The sequence below is a fragment of the Molossus molossus genome, unplaced genomic scaffold, assembly GCF_014108415.1.
Source record: "Molossus molossus isolate mMolMol1 unplaced genomic scaffold, mMolMol1.p scaffold_m16_p_1, whole genome shotgun sequence".
In the NCBI taxonomy this organism is placed as follows: Eukaryota; Metazoa; Chordata; class Mammalia; order Chiroptera; family Molossidae; genus Molossus; species Molossus molossus.
This window is the reverse complement of record NW_023425344.1, coordinates 49,060,134-49,085,014: the sequence shown is the minus strand read 5'-3', so window position 1 is coordinate 49,085,014 and position 24,881 is coordinate 49,060,134. Positions and strand designations below refer to the sequence as shown.

General features: G+C 37.4%; 1 protein-coding gene across 2 annotated transcripts; it reads left to right on the top strand.

Moving 5' to 3' along the window:
- The first annotated feature begins 341 nt into the window (after positions 1-341).
- On the top strand, positions 342-24,226 carry GNRHR (gonadotropin releasing hormone receptor). Of its 2 annotated transcripts, none has more exons than XM_036281613.1 (3): positions 342-879; positions 22,758-22,977; positions 23,905-24,226. In XM_036281613.1, exons 1-3 carry the CDS (start codon positions 361-363, stop codon positions 24,147-24,149), a joined length of 984 nt encoding a protein of 327 aa, XP_036137506.1. In that variant the 5' UTR covers positions 342-360; the 3' UTR covers positions 24,150-24,226. The 2 variants fall into 2 exon arrangements, with proteins under 2 accessions (XP_036137506.1, XP_036137513.1); XM_036281620.1 differs by having other exon boundaries at positions 361-879; positions 22,886-22,977; positions 23,905-24,147.
- Positions 24,227-24,881: the final 655 nt, after the last annotated feature.

Here is a 24,881-nt window from a genome sequence, read left to right as displayed (position 1 = left end):
TTAGAAAATCTCTTCATTAAGGTTATTTAAATAATACCCTGAGTAAATTTTGAACTCAAAATTAAGCTTCAAGTGTCCTTCATCACTCAGGAAAAAATGTTGTGACAACCAGGCCATCTGCTGAGGTACTGCAGTTACATTTGGCCCTCAGAATGTGTCTGGCATGCTCTGTTTTAGTCCTCTGTTGGATTATAAACCCACAAAACAAGTTCACCTTGACCTTTCACATTAAATATAAAGTATCTCAGGGACAAGATTGACATAAATCTAAACCGGTGACAGAAATAAAATGGGTTCAATTACAATAAAACACCAGAAGTGCTAGAAATACAAGTCTTAAAGCTCTACCAGTTGAAAAATATGGCAAACAGTGTGTCTCCTGAACAGAATCAAAATCACTGTTCACCCTTCAACAGCAGCAGCCCGCTGATGCAGGGCAACCTCCCCACCCTGACCTTATCCGGAAAGATCCGAGTGACAGTTACTTTCTTCCTTTTTCTACTCTCCACGACTTTCAATGCTTCTTTCTTGTTGAAACTTAAGAAGTGGACTCAGAAGAAAGAGAAAGGAAAAAAGCTCCCAAGAATGAAGGTGCTTTTAAAACATCTGACGTTAGCCAACCTGTTGGAGACTCTGATTGTCATGCCACTGGACGGAATGTGGAACATTACAGTCCAATGGTATGGGGGAGAGTTCCTCTGCAAAGTCCTCAGCTACTTGAAGCTTTTCTCCATGTATGCCCCAGCCTTCATGATGGTAGTGATCAGCCTGGACCGCTCTCTGGCCATCACGAGACCCCTAGCTGTGAGCAACAGCAAGCTGGGACAGCCCTTGATTGGCTTGGCATGGCTCTTCAGTAGCCTCTTTGCTGGACCACAGGTAAACCATTATTATGACTTTGTTAGGCTGTGGCAATCACAAATTTCCTCTCTTGAGTGTTGCACTGTGTGATTTTTATAAGAGAGGTGTTTGACTGAAGTGGAAAATTGAGAGTTGGGACTAGCAGGAAATTAGATTTGGCTGTTGATCCCCTTTCTTTAACCTCCTAGGATACTATTTCTTTGTTATAAGGTAATGTGATTGTGTTTGTTTGCCTGTCTGTGCCTTTAAGGTACATGCTGCTACATAGTGGAGACTGTTGTGTTCAACATATTTCATATTCACAGTACCTAATAAGATAACTAGCAAAAATAGACATTTAAAATTAAATACTCTGGGGTTTTTATCAGATCAAATAAATCCTTCACCTTTTACTAAAAAATGAAGCTTGGATAAATGAATTAAAGAATGGGAATATAATGGATTTATGTTATAGAAGACATTGAAAACCAGGGAAAATTCTGAAATTGATGTGGGAGCCATATATATAGCTTTTGTGAGTCCTATGCAAAGGGTAAATAATTTTTTTTCCAGTTTAATAGAAAAAGAATTAACATGCATCACTGTGTGACTTTTGTTTGCTTATTTTCATGCTTATAAAATTAATTATTTATCATAGAAAATTGGTACATAGATATAAAGACCAAGTCTTACTTTTCCTTAATCCTAGCATTTTACAAAACTATCATAATGTGTACGTTGTTGTACCCTTCTTTTTTCATAAAAAGCTACATAAAATGATTTTTCCTTTCCTTAACTGGGCGTTTCTTCATTTTAATGTCTGTATAAATTTAAATTCAGCCCTGGCCACGTGGCTCAGTTGGTTGGAGAATCATCCAGTACACAAAAAGATTGCAGGTTTGAATCCTGGTCAAGGCACATACCTAGGTTTTGGGTTTGATTCCCAGTCGGGGTGTGTATATGGTATATGGGAGGCAACCGATTGATATCTCTTTCTCTTTCTCTCTCTCTCTCTCTCTCTCCCTCCCTCCCTCTCCCTCTCCCTCTCCCTCTCCCTCTCCCTCTCTCTAAAGTCAGTAACATATCCTCAGATGAGGATTTAAAAAATTCAAGTGCAAAAATCTGTCACATGACAGTCACAGTCTCCTCTATGATCACAGACAACACACACTTACAGGGGATCTAGTTATGTATAACCAGCTGCTGTTCATCTGCCATTAGCCTATGTCCAACCCACTACTGTGTGAGCAGTACTCACTTTGCACAGTGCTGTGGTAACTCAGTCCCACGCAGAGCAAGGACATATTTCCACTCTGCCCACGTTTCAATTGACACGGTACTGTGCCAAGTGAGGCCCGCCTGTATTTAATGTATCATTTGCTTCCTTTTTCTCAATTATGAAACCAACGTTACAATGTGAACCTTTCCCCAAGTGCCTTCTTATGCACATTCTTTTTTTTTTTTTTTTTTGTACAGATAGAGTGGGAGGGAGAGAGAGAGAGAGAGAAACATCGATGTGAAAGAGACACATCGAGTGGCTGCCACCCGCACGACCAACCAGGGCTGGGGACAAACTGCAAATGAGGTACATGCCCTTAGCGGGAACCAAACCAGGGTCTCTCAGGACCGCAGGCCGACGCTCTAACCGCTGAGCCAAACCGGCCAGGGCAGCACATTCTTTATATTGGAATAGCTGAGTAAAAGTATACAAACATTTTTGAGACTCTCTAAAACATAATGTTACATTGATTTCCAGAAAAACTGTGTTATTATTTTTCCTGATACCCTCAACAGCCTTTTCTTCCTCTTCAATATGAATACACAAAAGAGCATCTTTTTCATATTTTGGTTACTAATATTTTAACTAATTAATTTTAGCATTTTTGTATTTTTATCAATTTTCTAAACATAACCTCTGACATTTATTTACATGATGTTGTTATAGTACTTTGAGGGATTTCTTTGGACTTATGGTATGTTAATAAATGTACCACTTCACCTTTAAAAAAAAAGACTTACATATATTGTGAAATGATTACCACAATAGGTACAGCTAACATCCATCATCTCATAGAGATACAATAAGAAAAAAGAAAGAAAAAAAAATTCTCCTTGTGATGAGAACTCTTAGGATTTACTCTCTTACCTATCTATACATACATCATATAGCAGTGTCACCTATAGTCATCATGTTATACATTACTAAAATAATTTTTCACAAAAATATTTTAAGAAAATTTATGTAGAGAGGAGAGAGACAAAGAAGCTCTTTCAAATTATCTGGCAAGGATGTGACTAGGCTCGGGGCTAGGGTGGTGTCAGAGGGGATTGATAGCAATTACAAGGTACATTTCAAACAAAAAGCAAAGCTTGGCAACAAATTGGCTTTAGTAATAGGGGGTTAATAATAGAAGAAAGTAAAATAAAGCTCTAATACTTCTGGCTTAGGAATTTTAATAGTAAAATCACTGAAACAGACAGGTAAGTTAAGAAGCAGAGTGTTGGTTTCTTTGTCTGCCAGTCTATATATTTGAAAGGGGTGGAAAGGCAGGCTTTGAAAAGAGCTAAAAACATTTGCTTTAGCACATGATATAGGTAATACAAGGTCTTTTATATATGTCTAGCTACTTGGAAAGTAGTTGGTAATTTGGAATACTGATGTAGATGGAAGTTGAAACAGAAGTAGAAATAAGTCAATTTATGATAATAACTGAAACACAAACCCACAATTTCACTCTTTTTTTTTTTTGGTACGTACCCCTAGCAGGAACCGAACCCAGGACTCTCTGGTCCGCAGGCCGATGCTCCAACGGCCTAGCCAAATCGGCCAGGGCTTTCACTCTTTTATTTTATTTTATTTTTTTATCCTCCCCCGAGGACATTTTTTTTTTCTTTCTATTTTTTGTTCAGATAGAGTGGGAGGGAGAGAGAGGATGATAGAGGGAAGAGAGAGAAACATCGACGTGAAAGGGACACATCAAGTGGTTGCCATCTGCACAACCAACCAGGGCCGGGGACAAAGTGCAACCAAGGTTCGCGCCCTTAGTGGGAATCAAACCTGGGTCTCTCTGGACCGTAGGCCGACGCTTTAACCGCTGAGCCAAACCGGCCAGGGCCTTTCACTCTCTTTTATTTTTTTTATTTTTTTATTTTATTTTTTTTATCCTCACCCGAGGATATTTTTCCATTTTTTGTACAGATAGAGTGGGAGGGAGAGAGAGAGAGAAACATCGACGTGAAGGGACACATCGAGTGGCTGCCACCCGCACGACCAACCAGGGCCGAGGACAAACTGCAACCGAAGTACATGCCCTTAGCGGGAACCGAACCTGGGTCTCTCCGGACCGCAGGCCGATGCTCTAACCGCTGAGCCAAACTGGCCAGGGCACTTTTCACTCTCTTTTAAACAGACTCTCCCAGAAGTGGTAAATATTGATTTATTAACTCAATTATTTTCATCTAAGTATATCACAGCAATAATAGGAAGAAAATATCAAATACTTCCATCTTGATGTAATAAAAAGAAAATATAACATTAACTTTAAATAGTTTAGGAATTTCAAGCAATAAATAGCCTGGTCTATTTAATGTAAATCTCTCATACATTATTCTGAGAGATCTATGTGAATATAGGCCACAGTAAATAATGGTACCATATATTTTTTGGTAAAGCCAATGACCCATCTTTACTTTCAGCAGCACTTTAAATTTGTAAAGAACTTTTTGAAGTTTCTTGAAAAGACTAAAATATGGCATCTTATTTTATTTATTTATTGTATATTTATAAAATACACCTCTTTCTTTAAATGTATCTTTATTGTTGAAAGAATTACAGATGCCCCTTCTTTTTTTCCCATTGATACCCTTCTCCCCGCTCCCGCCACCATGCCCACCTCCGCCGCACTGTTGTCTGTGTCCACTGGTTGTGCACATATGCATATAAATTCTCTGGGTTGTCTCTTCCTACTCCCTAACCCCCCTTTTCTCTGAGGTTTGTTAGTCTGTCCCTTCTTCCATGTCTCTGGGTCTATTTTGCTCGTCAGCTTATTTTGCTCATTATATTCCACAAATAAGTGACATCGTGTGATATTTGTCTTTCTTTGTAATCTTATTTTATATTTATGTTAACTCTGAGAAGTACATTAGAACCATGTTATTATCCCCACTTCACATATAAGAGAATATCCAAAGAGAACCTTTGAAAATAATGACATTCAAACCTTTTTAGCAGGAACCCAAAGTAAGAAATACATACTACATAGATACATGGTTTGTCTGTCTGTCTTTCTCTCACACACCTATAACTGTGAAAAGATTTTCATAGAATAAATATCTACTCTGTTCCATTTTATTTTTGCTGTTGATTACAACTAACTGATAGGCACAGCCTGCAGTTTGGGAACCTCTGGTTTAAAGGGATTCATTGGCTTTCCCAATGTCACTTGGCCTGTTGTCTTTTTATTAAGGCCAGTTTTTCTCTTTCTTATGGCTCTCTGCTATCTCCCTGAATAAACAGGGTTTCAACTCTGTGACTAATGTTACATATATTTGATGGCAAGACAGGAGATAGAGAGGGCTTCTCATTTCTAGACTGTGACACATGGCAAGTGTACCTCATGCTTCACCACCCTCTACGAACAAGTCCATCGACAAAGACGCATCCTGTCATGAATTTACAATTGAAAGGATGACTTTAATCTTCATCCTGTGTTGCATATATTAATTTTCTATTACTTGAGCAATTCATTTGTAGGTTAAAAAATCTAACAAGTTTGTTGTCCAAATGTAGGCTGGCAACCTGGGAATTTATGTCATTTTGCTACAGCTCAAAAAGACCAAATTTCAAATCGGCCACCTTGGTTATCTACCTTCCTTGCTACTAAACTCAGAAACTCAGTTCTGTGGTGGTTCAGAGTTATTTCCAAATGTTTTAGCACAGTGTACTATAGGAACTCCAAACTTTTCACTAGTAATGAAATAAAAAATAATTGTATGTGGACCCCAATAAATAAAACAGATATAAGTGGATCTGCTCTGGTTGAATAAAAGAGGCCTACTCCTCCACTTGTCCCCTAACTACCCCAGTCATAGTCTCTCTGAAGATCTCACATCTCCCTGCAACAAAATATGACAGGCAATGGGATAGCAGAAATGGCATGCATATTAGATTTAAACAAAGCTGGCTTCAAATCTCAATACTCTCTCTCACCAGCTATGTGATTTTATGTAAGATACTAAGTTCAAATGCAATTGTAAAGACTAAATGATAAGGAAAAAGATATACAAAATCATCTAGTATAAGACTTTACAGCCCTGGCCAGTTTGGCTCAGCGGTTAAAGCATCAGCCTGCGGTCTCGAGAGACCTGGGTTCGGTTCCCCCTAAGGGCATGTACCTTGGTTGCAGTTTGTCCCCGGCCCTGGTTGGTCGTGTGGGTGGCAGCCACTCGATGTATCCCTTTCACATCGATGTTTCTCTCTCTCTCTCTCCCTCCTACTCTATCTGAACAAAAAGTGTCCTCGGGTGAGGATAAAAAAAAAAAAAAAAAGACTTTACAAACACAGTTAATGCTTGTTCCTTCCTCTCCTCCTGTCTTCATTCCTTCTTTCATCAAGTCAGGAGAGAAATTAATAGGGAAATATGGGTATTAAAATAGACAGTTCTTTGAAAAACAGCAAAGAGAATTGCTTATAGAAAGGTTGATTATTTCAAATTTCTCCAATTTATTCTGACTGATAAATAAATTTGGCCAACCTACTCCCTAGTCACCAAACTATCCTACTCACTCTGAAAGGTGTATGTGTCAGACCATAATAAATCAAGTCTTGGAGGCATCATTTCTAAAAGGAGGAGGGAGGGAGGGAGGGAAGGAAGGAAGAAGGTTACAATAGAGGGGGAAAATGGCAACAAACATGACCTGAAAGAAGATTTTATTTAAGAGCAGTTGTGGTTAGACTGGTAAGTACACGTTGAGGAGAAAACATTTCCTGAATTAGGTGTGTCCATATATAATTAAAACTTACATGGGTTTCAATGACAGTCATTTAAGACCACAAGAATTCCAGAGTAGCAGATTATTTGCAAAAAGAGTTCATACCACTAACTCATACCACTGTTTAATATGAAACATTATATATTGACAGTATTTAAATTCCATAGTTAGCCTAGGCCTGCAGGCACAATGTATGAGCCATCCTCTAGTCTTTGGTGTAAAGGTGTGTGGTCGGAAGATGTGTGGAGGCTTGCCTTGACACACAGAATTTACAGCGCTAGAATGCACTTTTGAACTTGACAAGCAGCTTAAATTCAATAAATGCTCATCACACACACACAATATGCCAAGAACTGTACCAGAACATAGTAATGGCATACTAATAGCAGAAATAACAATGCTGCTGATGATGATAAGTAACAGTTATGGAGGACGTAAATATTGGACAGAAATTTACTAAGTGCTTTTGTGTGCATTACTTCATGTAAGGCTCCAACTAAAGTAGATACAATTAATGTTCTAATTTTATTCATGAAGAAACGAAGGATACGAATGTTATATAACCTGCCCAACTTTGCCATCTAGTAAGTGGAGATGTCAGTGCATACAATTAACTCCATCCCCAGAGCTCTCAACTACTACATTATCCCACACTAGGTAACACTGTCTAGTTCCTTTTTTTCCTGTAGGAGGCTGAGGAAGGAAAAGACAGGAACATTTTAAGGTGAGGATAGATGTTTAAGAGATTTCAGGAAAAAAAAAAATGTGGCATATATTTATGCCATATTCAGAAAACTGAAGCACATCATCTGAAGATAATTACCTTTGGAAAAAATTAGGTAATGGTGTAATTAATGTGAGATAAAGTGAGGGTTAAAAATAATATTCTAAAAAAAGAAATGAGTGTCTGCAATTAACTGTAATGAAGGAAAACAGATTGCTCTTGTTTATGAAAAAATGAAGCAAACACTGATGAAACTGGGGCCAGGGATGAGAGAGGAGAAACATAAAGAAATATAATCCGAGGACAAAAGAACCACTGAAAGTAAAATGATCCCTCTAATAAACAGTAAAATGAATATGGCCTTGAGCATAAAATAAACTGAACCAAGCCTAAAACAACCAGTTTATGGACAAGTAACTTCCTGATTTTCCATACCACTTCACTATACCTTTTTTTTAACTTCTCACAATTTGTCTTGTACTACAAGTGTCACGTACATGCTATATTTTCCTTGCCAAATATTTAATTCCCTGATATATCTGGTTGAATTTTTTAGTACAGGCAGCACCTGGTATAGTTTTGACCAAGGCATTGCTTAAAAAATAAGCAGTTGTGGCCCTGGCTGGGTGGCTCAGTTGGCTAGAAAGTCATCCTGTACACATAAAGTTTGTGGGTTTGATCCCAGTCAGGGCACATACCTAGTTTGTGGGCTCAATTCCCCGTCGGGGCACATATGGGAGACAACCAGTCGATGTTTCTTTCTCATATGAATGTTTCTCTCTGTCTCCCTTCCTCTCTTTAAAATCAATTAAACATATTCTTAAGTGAAGATTAAAATACACACACACACACACACACACACTTGTTAAATAAAAAAAAGATAACCCAAATTAAAATCATGGTACTATCATAGTACTATTTCAAAGTCACTATCATTGAAAGTTTCATCATTATAACTTAAAAATATAAAATAGTGAAGTGGAAATGTGATCCAGTGCAGAGCATAAAGTCAAACTCAGGTCATCTGGTTCCAAGTACCGGAAATATAAGATTCTCAGGTTCTGTGAAAAGTAAACCTTCCAAAGACTTCAACTCTCATCTGTTAGGTCAAATTAAAAACTGAACTTTAAATAAGGTAGCTTGAATAGAAGTATGGAAAACTGAGAGTCACTTGGTATTGAGAAAAAAGTTGGTCTGGATCATAAAATAGAATTAGCTGACTGCATGTGTGTTTCTTGATTAAAGATTATTGTTATGATCATTGTGCGCCCTCTAGTGGGTTACTTTTAAAATTCTTTTTGCCCTTGAAACTAAAAATCAACATTTGAATTACAAATAAGAAGGGGATTATATTTTATATTTACTTATATTTTTATTATATGTATAGTTTATTTAAATGTTTTTACTGTTAAAGCAAAGAAAATAAATATAATATTTTTTATAAAGCGTATTCCACTCGTGTTCCATCATCTCAAAAAAAAAAACAAAACCTGGGGCTGTTAAATTTATTAATTTTAATTTAAATTAAGTAATTCAATCAAAAGAAAAAAAGCTGACCTTTATTTGCTTAAAATAAAAAAATGCTGGCAACAAAAGCAAAAATAAACTAGTAGAACTATATCAAACCAAAAAGCTACTGCACAGCAAACGAAACTATCAACAAAATTTAAAGACAACCTACCAAATAGGAGAATACATTTGTAAATCATGTATCTGACAAAGAGTTAATATCCAAAATACTGTCATTCTCCTTTAACCATATATATGCAGTGGTCCCATAAGATTATAATGAAGCTAGAAATTTCCTGTCAGCTAGTGAATGTTACAGTCTTCCTATCAGAGTGCATTTTATAAATACTTACCACTGTGTTACAATTGCCTATAGTATTAGTACAGTAACATGCTATACTGGTTTATTGCCTAGGAGCTTTAAGGGAACAGAATTTATCGCCACAAAATATGCCATGTTGGCATAAGGATTATTTTAGGCTGGTTAATTTTAACAAAAGACAGTAGATGTGGGTGAAGTTATTTTTTAAAATAACTAGAAGTTACCCTTTATAAAAAATGTTTAGCCTGTGTGGCTCAGTGGTTGAGCATCGGCCATGCACCAAGAGGCTCCTGGTTCAATTCCTGGTCAGAGCACATGCCCAGGTTGTGGGTCAAACCCCAATGGGAGGTGTACAGAAGATGGCCAGTCGATGTTCTCTCTCATTGATGTTTCTATCTCTCCTTCTCCCTTCCCCTCTCTCTAAAGTCAATAAAGAAAAAAAAATTTTAAGTGTTTACATTTATATGGGTGTCTCCCAGTACCAAGAAAAGGGAATGACCTTATCTCTAGAAATTCTTATCAATGCAATAGATATTAAATCTGCATAACATAAGTCCCCCCCCCCCCACCCCTCAACATCTTCTTTTCTCTTCAGCTGAAGATGGTATATAAGGTGGTGACTTCAGCCCTTGGCAAGTTGCCTGTTTTGGAGTGTCTCTCCCATGTAGAAATGAAGTATGCATTTATTAAACTTTTGTTTTTTGTTTTTTTCTTATTAATCTGTTTTTTATTACAAGGGGTCTCCACCAAGAACCCAGAAGGGTGAAGGGAAAATTATTTTTCCTCTCCTCCAGAAAAATAGTCTATACTACTAGGCTTGTATAAGTACTCTCTATGATGTTCACACAGTAACAAAATCACCTAACAATGCATTTTTCAGAACAGATACTCTAACAATGAATTTCTCAGAACAGATCCCCATCATTAGGTGGCACATGACTTTATATAAAGAACTCATACAACTCAATAGCAAAAAACAAAACAAAACAAAAAAAAATTCAATTTAAAAATGGGCAAAGGATCTGAAAAGACATTTTTCCAAAGAAGACACACAGATAATCAATAGGTACATGAAAAAGTGCTCAACATCACTAATGATCAGGAAAATGCAAATCAAAGCCACAGTTAGGTATTACTTCACACCTGTTAGAATGGCTGTTGTAAAAAGGACAAGAAATAGCAAGTGTTAATTAGGATGTGAACAAAAGGAAACCCTTGTGCACTGCTGGTGGGATTATAAACTGATACAGCCACTATAGAAAGCAGTGTGGAGTTTCCTCAGAAAAGTAAAAATAGAACTGCCATAGGATAACACAATTCCATTTCTGGGTATTTATCTGAAGAAAACAAAAACACTAAATAAAAAAGATATATGTATTCCCATGTTCATTATAGAATTAATTACAATATCTAATGGACACATGTGTCCATTGATGGATGAATGAATACAGCAATAGAATGAAAACACACACACAATGGAATATTATTCAATCATATAAAAGACAAAAATTTTCATTTGTGACAATGTGGATAGATCTTGAGGGCACTATGCTAAGTAAAACAAGTCAGATAAAGATAAATACTGTGTGATATTGTTTATAACATTTTTTTTAAAGAAAAAGAAAGCTCCTAGATACAGAGAAAAGATTGGTGGTTGTCAGAGTGGGGGTGGGGGTAGGGTGTGAAGGGGATAAAACCATACAAATTTCTAGTTATAAATGTCATGAGGATGTAATGTACAGCATGGTGACTATACTGTACTTAAAAGTTGCTAAGAAAGTTGCTGAGAGTTTTCATAATAAAAAGAAAATGTGTAACTATGCATGGTGACATGTTAACTAGACTTATTGTGGTGGTCATTCCATATAGAGAGAGAATCATTATGTTGTACACTTGAAATTAATATGTCAATTACACCTCAGTTTGTTTTGGGGTTCTTTTTTGGTACGTGCCCCTAGCGGGAACCAAACCCAGGACTCTGGTCCGCAGGCCAACGCTCCATCCGCTGAGCCAAACCAGCCTGGGCTACACCTCAATTTTGAAAGAGAAGAAATAAAAGCCTACAAATAAAAAATTAAAATCCTGTAATATTTTTGTTTGAACTTACTTGCTATCAATTTTAAAGTGCTTGGCACTCTTATCTTTTAATTTTATTAATGTTTCGTGGTAAATTAAAGTTTCTCAGTGGAAAAACATGGAAATGACTAGGTAAGAAGTGTGCTTGATGAATGAGGAAAAAATGTCCACTGCAACTTGTTTTTGAAAACTACTTGCAACACTTCTTTAATAGTTGATTCAATTTGTGCTTTTAGAAAAAAAAAATTGTTTTCAAATTTAAAGTTTGAAGAATTGTACAAAGATTTCTTGAATACACTTCTCTCATATTCCCCAAATATTAACATCTTACTACATTTGGTTATTTGCTTTGTTCTCTTTTATATACAATTTGTCTGAATTGTTTAAAAGTAAGTGCAGACACGATGTCCCTTTCAATGCTTCAGTGTGCTTTTTCTCACGTATAACCACAATACAAGTATCAAAATCAAAAACCTAGCACCGATATAATACTAATATTTAACCTCTATACCTGATTCATAGCTCACCAGTTGTAATAGATAGTGTCCCTTTTAACAAAAGAAAATCCAAGATTATGTGGTGGACTGAGAGACCCAGTCTCCTTAGTCCCCTTTAAACTACAAGCTTTCCTCAGTGTTTTTTTGTGTTTCACAATATTGACATCTTAAGAGTACAGGCCAGTTATTTTGTTGAATGCTCTTCAATTTGTGTTTGTCTGATGTGTTTTATGGTTACATTCAGGTTACGCACCTTTAGCAGAAATACAAAAGAAGCGACATTGAGTTCTTTTGTTCAGATGGTTTATTTTTTTATTTTTTATGCTGAGTTCTTCTTAATGCATTATCTAAGGAAGCAGAAGCTGTCAATTGGTACCATTATTGGCAATATTAACTTTAATTATTTGGTTATTTCTCTATTATAAAGTTATTTTACTCTTTATAATGAATCAATATACTGCAGGTAGATGTTTTTAGAAAACGTAAATAACTTGTTCTGTATAAACTTTCACCAATGCATTACAATGCATTGATGATTCTTGCCTGAATCACGTATTATTATAATGATTACCACTACTGTGCTTCCATTATTCCTTTATTCTATAACAAAGAGCTTCCCTCCCCATTTGTTTGTTGTTCTTTGGTAATTTATTTCAGCATGGACTCATTAATTCTTACTTTATTCATTGTTTATCAGATTTTCCCTTTATTTTCATGTCCTAGACTTGGTCAGGGAGCTCTTTCAAGCTGGCTCCCGAGCTCTTTTGACATGCTCCATCATTCTCTGATTACGTCTTGACTTTTGACACAAGCTGTTTTAAGCATATATTGTACTTTGCCTGCTCCAGCCTTGGCATCACCCACTTCTCCAATGAGCTCTTGTTCTTTTGGTAGATGACAGTTAGAAACCAAAATCTGGACAGTATGTGTCATTGTGCTTAGGATCTCTCATCAAACAGAGCAGGAAAATAAATAAATGTACATACACGTGTGTGTGCGTACACACACACACACACATAAATATACATATTTCCCTTACTCTTTTTTACAGCCATATAGCACTTCATCATGTGGTCCACCATAATTTACCACTGAATTCAGCTACTAAATTGATATTTAGATGTTTTCAATCATAATGCATGAATGAATAACCTCTGCAAATATATTTTCATATAATAGAGGTAGAGGTATATTGTCAGAATAAATTCCTGGGTGTAGGATTGCTGGATCAAAGGTAAACGCAGGAGAAAAATATTGCAGCAGATTGAATGGAACCTACACTTACCTTCTCCCAGGATAAATTGGAATTACAACTAAAATATGGAAAAATAAGCCAGAATAAACAACTGAAGACAAGCTTGAGAGAACCCTTATAACCAAGGATGTAAAGAGGAGCCCACATTGAGTCTTGTAGGAAGTGCAAAGATGCAAGAGGGTTGGCTAGGCTCCTACAGGCAGCAGCTCAAGTTCCAGAGGGATATCTCACCACAGACCTGTGGGTGGTTCCCACTGAGAAGTCTGGGGTTGAAACCCCATGCTGGGCACCCCATCCCAGAGTAGCAGAATCAGGAAAGGTACCCACATAACACCTGGCTGTGAAAAGCACAAGAATTCTGTCTAGCAGGAAGAAACGGCTGGAAACATAGGCACTCTCTTGAAGGGCCAGTGCACTAAATTCATCTACAGCCACTTACCTTGGGCTCCAGCAGAGGGTGGGCTGAGTGGACTAAAGCTGCATGAGGAGAGTCTGGGATTCAGCGCTCTGGGGAGTGAGCTGGAAGCAGACAACAGGAGCCCTGTGCTGAGTCATTCCCCCAAGCTGTAGAAGCCATTTTGTACAGGCAGAGTATTCCCATCAAAGCAGCTGTAGCACAGGGGGGAAGCAATTGTACCACCCATTGGATTTTTTTTTCACCCTGACCACTGGGTGGAGTTTATATCTAGCAGAGGATTACAACTTGTGGCTCATTAAGTGACTGAGACTAATAGTCAGCCTGCAGGCAGAGATTGATCTCCGAGTGCTTTGAATCTTTGCCTAGCCTGCAGCTCTGCCCCAGGAGAGTAAAACCAGACCTTAGTGGTCAGCCTCATCTGGTCCATACACATCCAGCCTCAGCAGAGGAAGCCACAAACTGCAGATCATTGATATCCACAGGGAGATTTTGGCAGGCCCCAAACACTAATGAGGTGAATTACACTTCACTTGATAAGCACTGCAGAGCAGTCTGCTTACTGTATTGGGAGTTAAGCATCACTGTCGGCCAGCCAGAGGATCTAGTCCGTACATGAATGGGTCAATAGCAATCAAGACTCCACCACAGTAGAAGGCTTAAATAAAGCACACAAGGACATTATTAGAGCATCCAGGTCTGGTGATCAGGGAGACTGTGCCACTGAGTTCCACAGGTCACCTGTGATATAAGGTCACCTTATAAAGACTGAGAGTCATAGCAGATCTACCGAATACATAAAAACAAACTCAAAAAGGCAACCAAAATGATAAAAAAAAAAAAGGGAGTCCCAAATAAAAGAACAAGAGACTTCTCCAGAAAAAAAAAGGCTAACTTAAATGGAGATAAGCAAGCTATCAGATATAGAGTTCAACATAATGATTATAAAGATGCTCAACATCATGAGAAAATATATAGAAACAATAAAAAACAACCAACTGGAAATCAAGAATAATACAGCAGAAATAAAGAACATACTGGAAGAAATAAACAGCAGATTAGAGAAAGCCAAGGATCAGATCAACAAATTAGAATACACGGTAGAAAAAATATCACTCAATCAGATAACCAAAAAGAAAAAACAATTAAAAAACAGGAGGACAGATTAAGAGAGCTGTAGGACAATATGAAACGTAACAACATCAGCACCATAAGAGTACCAGAAGAAGAAGAAAGTGAGCAAGGTTAGAGAACCTGTTTGAAGAAGTAGAGGCAGAAAACTTCAACTTGGTGATGAAAAAAGGCACCCAAGTTCAGAAAGCACAGAGAGTCCCAAGCATGAAGAACCCAAAGAAGCCCACACCAAGACACATAATCAAAAAGCCAAAAACTGAAGACAAAGAGAGAATCTTAAAGGAAGCAAGAGAAAAGCAACAGGTTACCTAAAAAGGATCTCTCATAAGGCTATCAGCTGATTTCTGAACAGAAACACAACAGGCCAGAAAAGAATGGCATGAAGTATTCAAGGTAATGAAAAACAAGGATCATAAAACAAGACTACTTTATCCAGCAAAGCTATCATTCAAAATAGAAGGTGAAATAAAGAGTTTCCCAGACAAAAAAAAAAAAAAGGCTAAAGGAATTTATTACCACCAAACCAGCATTGCAAGAAATGTTAAAGGGACTACTGTAATAATAAGAAATATATAGAGAGAAACATAGGCATAATGAAAATGGCAATTAAAAAGTATCTATCAAAAACAACCTTAGGAGATTCCAAAATGGTGGTGGAGTGAATGGAAGCTACCAAGACCGTCTCCCAGGACCACACTGGAATTACAACTAAAACACAGACAAATCGACAGGAAAAAGCAACAGAAAAGCAGCTTGCAAGGACCATATAACCAGGGACACTGACTCGATCCTGGTAGGATTGAGAAGGCATGACAGGGGTCTGGAAGCCCACGGTCGGCAGCTCAGCAGCACCTTAATGTGAGCAGTGGCCTTAGCAGTGAGCAGTGCCCTCGGGTTAAACTCCCAAGCGGCTCCACAGCACAGAGCCAGTACAGAGGCTAAAATAGCCACAACCACTCACCTTGGGCTCCAGCAGAGAGAGGGCAGACTGGAACTGTGTGGAGACACTCAGGATTTGGAAGGTGCTCAGAGTTTTTGCTGAGTTGCAGCCACACAGGACGGTGGCCATATTGCTCCTTCCCAGGGCTCTGGGGAGAGGCAGCAGCCCCTCCCTCGGAGATTCAACCACACCCTGTGGGTTATTGAAATGCAAATTGAGGCTCACTAACAACCCTCAGGAAGTCCCCACCCTCAGGAAGTCCCCTTACACTGAGCACCTGTGGGAGTTTTTCAATCAACTGATAACACAAAACTTTTCAAGTAACCTGGACTGCTAGCCTCCAGGCAAAAAGCTAGAGGATAACAGTACTATTCCTGGGCTAGCAACTCTAACCAGGAAAGTAGGACCTGACAGTGGTGTTTAACGTGGGTTGTCCCTCACTCATCTAAACCCAGGAAAGGGAGCCACAAACAGCAGAACACCAACACTCACAGAAAAAACTTGGCAGGCTCCTAAGCCCACTGTGATAGCCAAAATGGTGAAACACAAAAACAAAAGCCAAATGAAAGAACAAGAGACCTCCACCGAAGATGATATGAATGTGGAGGAGTTAGGCAAGTTAACAGAGTCAGAGTCATGATCTTGAGAAAACTCAACAGCATAAGTAAGGACATAGAGATGCTGAAAATAAACCAGTTGGAAATTAAAAACCACCAAGAAGAGATCAAGAATGACATATCAGAAATAAAGAACACATTGGAAGGTCTAAACAGCAGAGTAGAGGATGTTGAGGACTGGATCAGTGAATTAGAAGACAAGGTAGAAAAAATCAACCAATCAGAAAACCAAAAAGAAAAAAAACGATTAAAAAACAGGAGGACAACTTAAGAGAACTATGGGACAACTGGAAACGTATTAATATTCACATCATAGGAGTCCCCGAAGAAGAAAATGAGCAAGGGTTAGAGAATATATTCAAAGAAATAGTGACAGAAAACTTCCCTAATTCGGTGAAGGAAGAAGGCATTCAAGTTCAAGAAGCACAGAGAGCCCCAAGTAAGAAGAACCCAAACAGGCCCACACCAAGACACATAGTAATTAAAATGCCAAAAATTAAAAACAAAGAGAGAATACTAAAAGCAGCAAGAGATAAGCAACAGGTTACCTACAAAGGAACCCCCATAAGGCTCTCAGCTGACTTCTCACAAGAAACACTACAGGCCAGAAGGGAATGGCATGAAGTAATCAAGGTCATGAAAAATAAGGATCTGAATCCAAGACTACTCTACCCAGCAAAGCTATCATTCAAAAGGGAAGGTCAAATAAAGAGCTTCCTCAACAAAAAAAGGCTAAGGGAATACATTAGCACCAAACCAGCACTGCAAGAAATGTTAAAAAGGACTGCTGTAATTAGTAGAAGAAATAGGAAGAAAAATATAACTACACTAAACAAAAATGGCAATAAATAAGTACATAACAATAATCACCTTAAATGTAAATGTACTGAAAGCTTCGATAAAAAGACAGAGTAGCTGATTGGATAAGAAAGCATGACTCATCTATATGTTGTTTACAAGAGACCCACCTCACAACAAAAAGACTCACATAGGTTGAAAGTGAAGGGATGGAAAAAAATCTTCCAAACAAACGGAAAGCAAAAAAAAGCTGGGGTAGCAATACTCATATCTGATAAAATAGATTTCAAAATGAAGACCATAACTAGAGACAAAGAAGGCCACTACATAATATTGAAAGGATCTATCCACCAGGAAGATATAACCTCCATAAACATATATGCACCCAATATAGGAGCACCAACATATATTAAAAATCTTCTGGAGGACTTCAAAGGAGAAATAGACAGCAATACAATCATAGCAGGGGACTTCAACACCCCATGGACACCACTGGATAAATCCTCTAGACAAAAAATTAGCAAGGAAACTGAGACTCAAAATGAAGCACTAGACCAAATGGATTTAATAGATATCTACAGAGAATTACACCCTAAAACTACAGAATTCACATTCTTCGCAAGTGCACATGGGACATTCTCAAAGACAGATTACATGATAGGACACAAACTAAATCTCTACAAGTTCAAGAAGATTGAAATCATATCAAGCATCTTCTCAGATCACAATGGTATGAAACTAGAAATCAATTGCAACAAAAACACGCAAAGACATTTGAACACATGGAGCCTAAATAGCATGTTATTAAACAATGAATGGGTTACCAAGGAAATCAAGGAAGAAATTAAAAACTTTCTGGAAACCAATGAAAATGAACACACAACAACACAAAATCTATGGGATGTAGCAAAAGCAGTTCTGAGAGGGAAGTTCATAGCACTACAGGCCTACCTCAAGAAACAAGAAAAATATCTAATTGACTGTCTAACCTCACAACTTAAAGAATTAGAAAGCAAACAAAAACAAAACCCCAGAGCAAGTAAAAGGAAGGAACTAGTAAAGATCAGAGCAGAAATAAATGACATGGAGACCAAAAAAACAATTCAAAGGATCAATGAAACAAAGAGCTGGTTTTTCAAAAAGATAAACAAGATTGATGGACCCTTAGCTAGACTCACCACCAAACAAAGAGAGAGAAACCAAATACACAAAATCAGAAATTAAAAAGGAGAAGTAACAACTGAAACCACAGAAATACAAAAGATCGTTAACAGCTACTATAGACAATTATATGGCAACAGATTGGACAATCTAAGTGAAATGGACAAATTTCTAGAAACACACAGTCTCCCAACACTGGAACGGGAAGAGATAGAAAACTTGAATAGACAACTAACAACTAAGGAAATTGAAGAGGTAGTCAGGACTCTCCCAGCAAACAAAAGCCCAGGCCTAGATGGCTTTAAGGGGGAGTTTTAGCGAACATTCAAAAAAGAACTAACACCCATTCTCCTCAAACTATTTCCAAAAATTCAAGAAGAAGGAAGACTCGTTTTCTGAGCCAGCATAATTCTAATTCCAAAACCAGAAAAAGACACTACAAAGAAAGAAAACTACAGGCCAAGATCCCTGATGAATATAGATGCCAAAACCCTGAACAAAATACTAGCAAATCGAATCCAGCAATACATCAAAAAAATTATTCACCAAGTGGGATTCATCCCAGGGATACAAAGATGGTACAATATTCACAAATCAATAAATGTGATACACCACATAAACAAAATGGAGAATAAAAACCACATGATCATATCAATAGACGCTGAAAAAACATTTGACAAAATCCAGCACCCATTTCTGATAAAAACACTCAGCAATGTGGGAATACAGAGATCATACCTTGACATAATAAAGGCCATATATGAAAGACCTACAGCCAACATCATACTCAATGGAAAAAAATTGAAAGCATTTTCCAGAAAAACAGGAACAAGACAGGGATGCCCATTTTCACCACTCTTATTTAACATAGTACTGGAAGGCTTAGCCACAGCAATCAGACAGGAAGAAAATATAAAAGGGATCCAAATAGGAAAGGAGGAAGTGAAACTGTCATTATTTGCAGATGACATAACACTATACATAGAAAACCCCAAAGACTCTATCAAAAATCTACTAGACTTAATAAATGATGTTGGCAAAGTAGCAGGATACACAATTAATGTCAAGAAATTGATGGCATTCTTATACACCAATGATGAACTCACAGAAAGAGAAACTAAAAAAAAATTCCATTTACCATCATGGCAAAAAATTAACATACCTAGGAATAAACTTAACCAAAGAAACAAAGGACCTATTTGCAGAAAACTACAGGTCATTGAAAAAAGAAATAAAGGAAGATATAAAAAAGTGGAAGCACATACCTTGTTCATGGATTGGAAGAATTAACATCATTAAAATGTCCATACTACCCAAAGCAATCTATAGATTCAATGTAATCCCCATCAAAATACCAATGACACACTTCACAGAACTAGAATAAATACTTCAAAAGTTCATATGGAACCAAAAAAGACCCTGAAAGCCACAGAAATCTTGAAAAAGAAGAACAAAGTTGGAGGGATCACATTACCAAATTTCAGGTTATACTACAAAGTGACTGTAATCAAAACAGCCTGGTACTGGCATAAGAACAGGCAGATAGACCAATGAAACAGAATAGAGAACCCAGAAATGGACCCAAGACATTATGCTCAATTAATATTTGACAAAGGTGGCAAGAGCATACAGTGGAGTAAAGACAGCCTCTTTGATAAATGGTGTTGGGAAAATTGGACAGCTACATGCAAAAAAATGAAACTAGGCCATCAACTTACACCATACTCAAAAATAAACTCAAAATGGATAAAGACTTAAATGTGACTCGTGAATCTATAAAAATCCTAGAAGAAACTGTAGGCAACAAAATTTCAGATATCATATGCAGCAGAATTTTCACTGATACATCACCTAAGGCAACAGAAACAAAGGAGAAAATGAACACATGGGACTACATCAAACTAAAAAGCTTCTCACAGCAAAAGATACAATCATCAAAATGGAAAGGGAACCCACTGTATGGGAGAGCACAATTGCCAATGATATATCAGATAAGGGGTTAATTTCCAATATATAGAGAGTGCTCATACAACTCAACAAAAGAAAGACAAAGAACCCAATTAAAAAATGGTCAGAGTAGCTAAATAGACACCTCTCCAAACAGGACATACAAATGGCTAAGAGATATATGAAGAAATGCTCAGCATCACTAATCATCAGAGAGATGCAAATTAAAACAACAATGAGGTATCACCTCACACCTGTCAGAATGGCCTCCATCAACAAATCATCAAACAAGAAGTGTTGGCGAGGGTGTGGAAAAAAGGAAACTCTAGTACACTGCTGGTGGGAATGCAGACTGGTGCAGCCACTATGGAAAACAATATGGTGTTACCTCAAAATGTTAAAAATTGAATTGCCATTTGACCCAGTGATCTTACTTCTAGGAATATACCCTAAGAAGCCTGAAACACCAATCAGAAAGAATATATGTACCCCCATGTTTGTAGCAGCCCTATTTACAAAAGGTAAGATCTGGCAACAGCCCAAATGTCCATCTGTAGATGAATGGATAAAAGGCTGTGGTACATATACACAATGGAGTACTATGCAGCTGTAAGAAAGAAAGATCTCTTATCCTTTGAGACGACATGGAGGGACCTGGAAAGTATTATCCTAAGCGAAACAAGCCAAACAGAGAAAGAGAAGTGTCATATGATCTCACTTATTTGTGGGATGTAATGAACACAACAGTCTGAGGAATGGGGTAGTCCCAGAGACGTGGAAGTGGGGTACAGACTGACAATCCCCAGAAGAGGGGGTGGTGGGGGAGAGATAAACCACAGAACTTATATGCATGTATGCATGAACAATGGACATGGACAACAAAGCTGGGGACAGGGCAGGGATGGAAGGGGAGGGGGAATCAGTGGGGGGAAAAGGAGAAACATCTGTAACAAAAATTAATTAAATAATTATAAAAAATAATATAAAAATAAATAGGGGGGGGAGAATGAGTGATAGTGCTACGGCCCTGAGTTCAATGTACATAAATCAACAATATATATTAAATAAGATTTCTATAAACAGAAACAACAAAAAAACAAATCATCAGGCAACAAGTGCTGGTGAGCATGTGGAGAAAAGGAGACTCTAGTACACTGCTGGTGGGAATGCAGACTAGTGCAGCCACTATGGAAAAAAATATGGTGTTACTTCAAAAAATTTAAAATGGAATTGCCATTTCACCCAGTGATCCCACTTTTCAGAATATATCCTAAGAAGCCTGAAACAACAATCAGAAAGAGTATGTGCACCCCTGTGTTCATAGCAGGGCTATTTACAATAGCTAAGATCTAGAAACAGCCCAAGTGTCCATTAGTAGTGGATAAAAATGCTGTGGTACATTTATACAGTGGAACACTATGCAGCTGCATGAAAAAAACATCTCTTACCCTTTTAGATGACATGGAGGAACCTGGAGAGTATTAAGCTAAGTGAAATAAACCAGTCAGAGAATGACCAGTATCATATACTCTCATTTATTTGTGGAACATAATGAACAAAATAATCTGTGGATCAAAATAGATTCAGAGACATGGAAGTAGGTAAAAGACTGATAAACATTAGATGGAAGGGAAGTTGGGAGAAGAGATAAACCAAAGACTTATATGCACATATGCATAACCAATGGAAACAGACAACAGTGCGGTGAAGGCAGTGGGGGTGGGGGGTGAGGGAGACAGGAGGAGGGTATCAGTGGGGAAAAAATAGAGGGTCATCTGTAATACTTTCAACAATAAAGATAAAATTTTTTTAAAAGGTAAATGCACACGTATTATGCTGAATATAGCAAATACCCCTCCAAAATGGTTGTACCAATTTACATTCCCACTAACCGTGTTTCCCCACAGCCTTGCCATGAGACTATGTTGCTATTCTTGATAATTTTTGCCAGTCTTGATAGTGAAAAATGGCCTTTCAGTGTAGCCTTAATTGACAATTCTCTTATCATGAGTGAAGTTTATCATCTGTTTATATGCTTGAGGGTCACTGTTAGATATTTTCATGAACTTTCTGTTCATATTTTTTACTTCTTTATTGAGGTTTTCTGCCTCAAAAATAAAATTTAAGAACTTATCTTGGGGGCACATTCTAAATGCCAAATACAGTTTTAAGTGCTGCAGATGGGATGATGAACAAAATGACTTGCAAAGTTTACTCAGAATAATTGCACCTGAAATTGAAGTACCAACAAAGTTTACATCCTTTGTTGAACATTGCTCTGCAAGTTTGAAATAATTTACCAAAACTTCAAAATCCTATAGATCCATTCACGTTATCCAAACATGTTTTAAGTAAAGATCCACATAACTTACCATAGAAATTCCGAAAGGATATCAAGGACTTTAGCCATTGCTTTCGGCAACAACATGCTAGAATATTAGCAGAATGCAGAAGAGAAACCTTTCAAGAAAGCATGCAAATGCTGTTTGAAATAAAGTAAAACAACTTTTTAATTTTTTTTTCTTATACAGTTATATATCTTCAGAATGATTCATTTAGCTGATGGTTCTGGACAGTCTGGAGGTTTCTCTCAATGTGTAACACACTGCAGTTTCCCACAGTGGTGGCACCAGGCCTTTTATAACTTTTTCACCTTCAGCTGCCTCTTCATCATTCCTCTTCTCATCATGTTGATCTGCAATGCAAAAATCATCTTTACCCTGACAAGGGTCCTTCATCAGGATCCCCACAGTATGTATGCCTTAGTCTTGGTGGTAATTGTGGGTAAACAGTTTTTAAACAACAATACCCAGATTGGCACTTACTCTGTGCCAGATACTGTTCTAAGCAGTTTACATATATTAACGCATTTAACATTCACAATCTCGCCAGGAGATAATACTTTTATTCTCCCCAATTCACAGATGAGGTTATATCTCCTAGTGTCCTAAATTTGCACCATGGAATTAAAGATGAAAGAACAGTGACCCTGTTTACCCTGTGTAAGCATTGGCAAATTGTTCCTGCTGGGCCATCACAACCCTTTATCTAACACCTCATTCCCAAAATATAACAAAGTACAATTTATTAAATGATAGCCAACATATTAATTATAATTAAGCTGTTCTGTTTCAAATCCCCTATATCCACACAAAATAACTATGCACATTTGTATTAATATGTGTGTGAGTGTGTGTGTTGGATATGTGGAATATTGTTGAATATATAATTGACTATTTTATTTGAAACTTTACAATGTGGTTGTGGTTTTATTGCTTCAGTAAACTGATGCATTCTCAAAAACTAAAATTTATGAATGTGTAAAGTAAACATGTTTATGTGAGCATGACAACCAAGATGTAGAGAAAACTGCTGAACCTCAGTCTGCTCTCTTAAATTAATATTTTAAGAATTTGAGTACCCTCATATTTCAAATCCAAATTAGTTTGGGGAAAACTTAATTTTAAGAGCACTGTAATCTTTAATATTTTCTATTCATTATATGATATAGTGGAAAACTTGAAATATAAACATGCTTTTCCAGCAAATTATCATTATTAAAAACATTAGAAATTTGCTTCTATTACAATCATTAGGTTATTTTCTCTTCCTTTTTGTCCATTTTAGTTTTGTAATAAAACTGGTCTTTAAATACTTACTCTTTTCTCTTTCTAATAGAACTACAATTGAATCGATCCAAGAACAATATACCGAGAGCTCGGCTGAGGACCCTAAAGATGACAGTTGCATTTGCCACTTCATTTACTGTCTGCTGGACTCCCTACTATGTCCTAGGAATTTGGTATTGGTTTGATCCTGAAATGTTAGACAGGGTGTCAGATCCAGTGAATCACTTCTTCTTTCTCTTTGCTTTTTTAAATCCATGCTTTGATCCACTTATATATGGATATTTCTCTATGTAATTATTAAACTACATAGGAAGTCTTGTAAAAAAAAAAAAAGCATGGTAATGAATTTTCCCATTTGGCAATAGTAAACAGGTTGCATTATACATACTTATAAACATTCAGAGTTTAAAGTTATGTTAACATCCTTATTTATTTTTTAATCATATTGTCAGAGACTCAATTACAGGGGGGAAAAACTTCAGGAAAAATCTTGAAATATTTTCCCTTAATAAGCATCTGAATTGATCTCTGCCTTTTCTGAGCTCCTATAACACATTATATAGGTTTCCTATCACTTTCTCCTTATATAATAATACACAAATATTTAAAATAGCCATGGTGTAAGGCAAAGAGATACCAAAATGTAATGCTGAGAAACCACAACACTGTCTTAACCTCAGCAGTCCTTGGGAAGTTTTTCATCAAAAGTGCAACAATTTGCCCTGGCCGGTTTGGCTCAGCGGTTAGAGCGTCGGCCTGCGGTCCGGAGAGACCCGGGTTCGGTTCCCGCTAAGGGCATATACCTCGGTTGCAGTTTGTCCCCGGCCCTGGTTGGTCGTGCGGGTGGCAGCCACTCGATGTGTCCCTTTCACGTCGATGTTTCTCTCTCTCTCTCTTCCTCTCTCTCCCTCCCACTCTATCTGTGCAAAAAATGGAAAAATGTCCTCGGGTGAGGATAAAAAAAAAAAAGTGCAACAATTCAAATCTTATGCTACAATAATACGCAGAGCACAGAGACAGTATTTC

Bases quoted from the DNA above. Each gene is read 5' to 3' on its own strand.
- GNRHR (XM_036281613.1), top strand. From the start codon at position 361: ATGGCAAACAGTGTGTCTCCTGAACAGAATCAAAATCACTGTTCACCC. The intron at 880-22,757 runs GTAAACCATTAT...TTTCTTATACAG, and splicing joins GCCTCTTTGCTGGACCACAG to TTATATATCTTCAGAATGAT. The intron at 22,978-23,904 runs GTATGTATGCCT...TCTTTCTAATAG, and splicing joins CCTTCATCAGGATCCCCACA to AACTACAATTGAATCGATCC.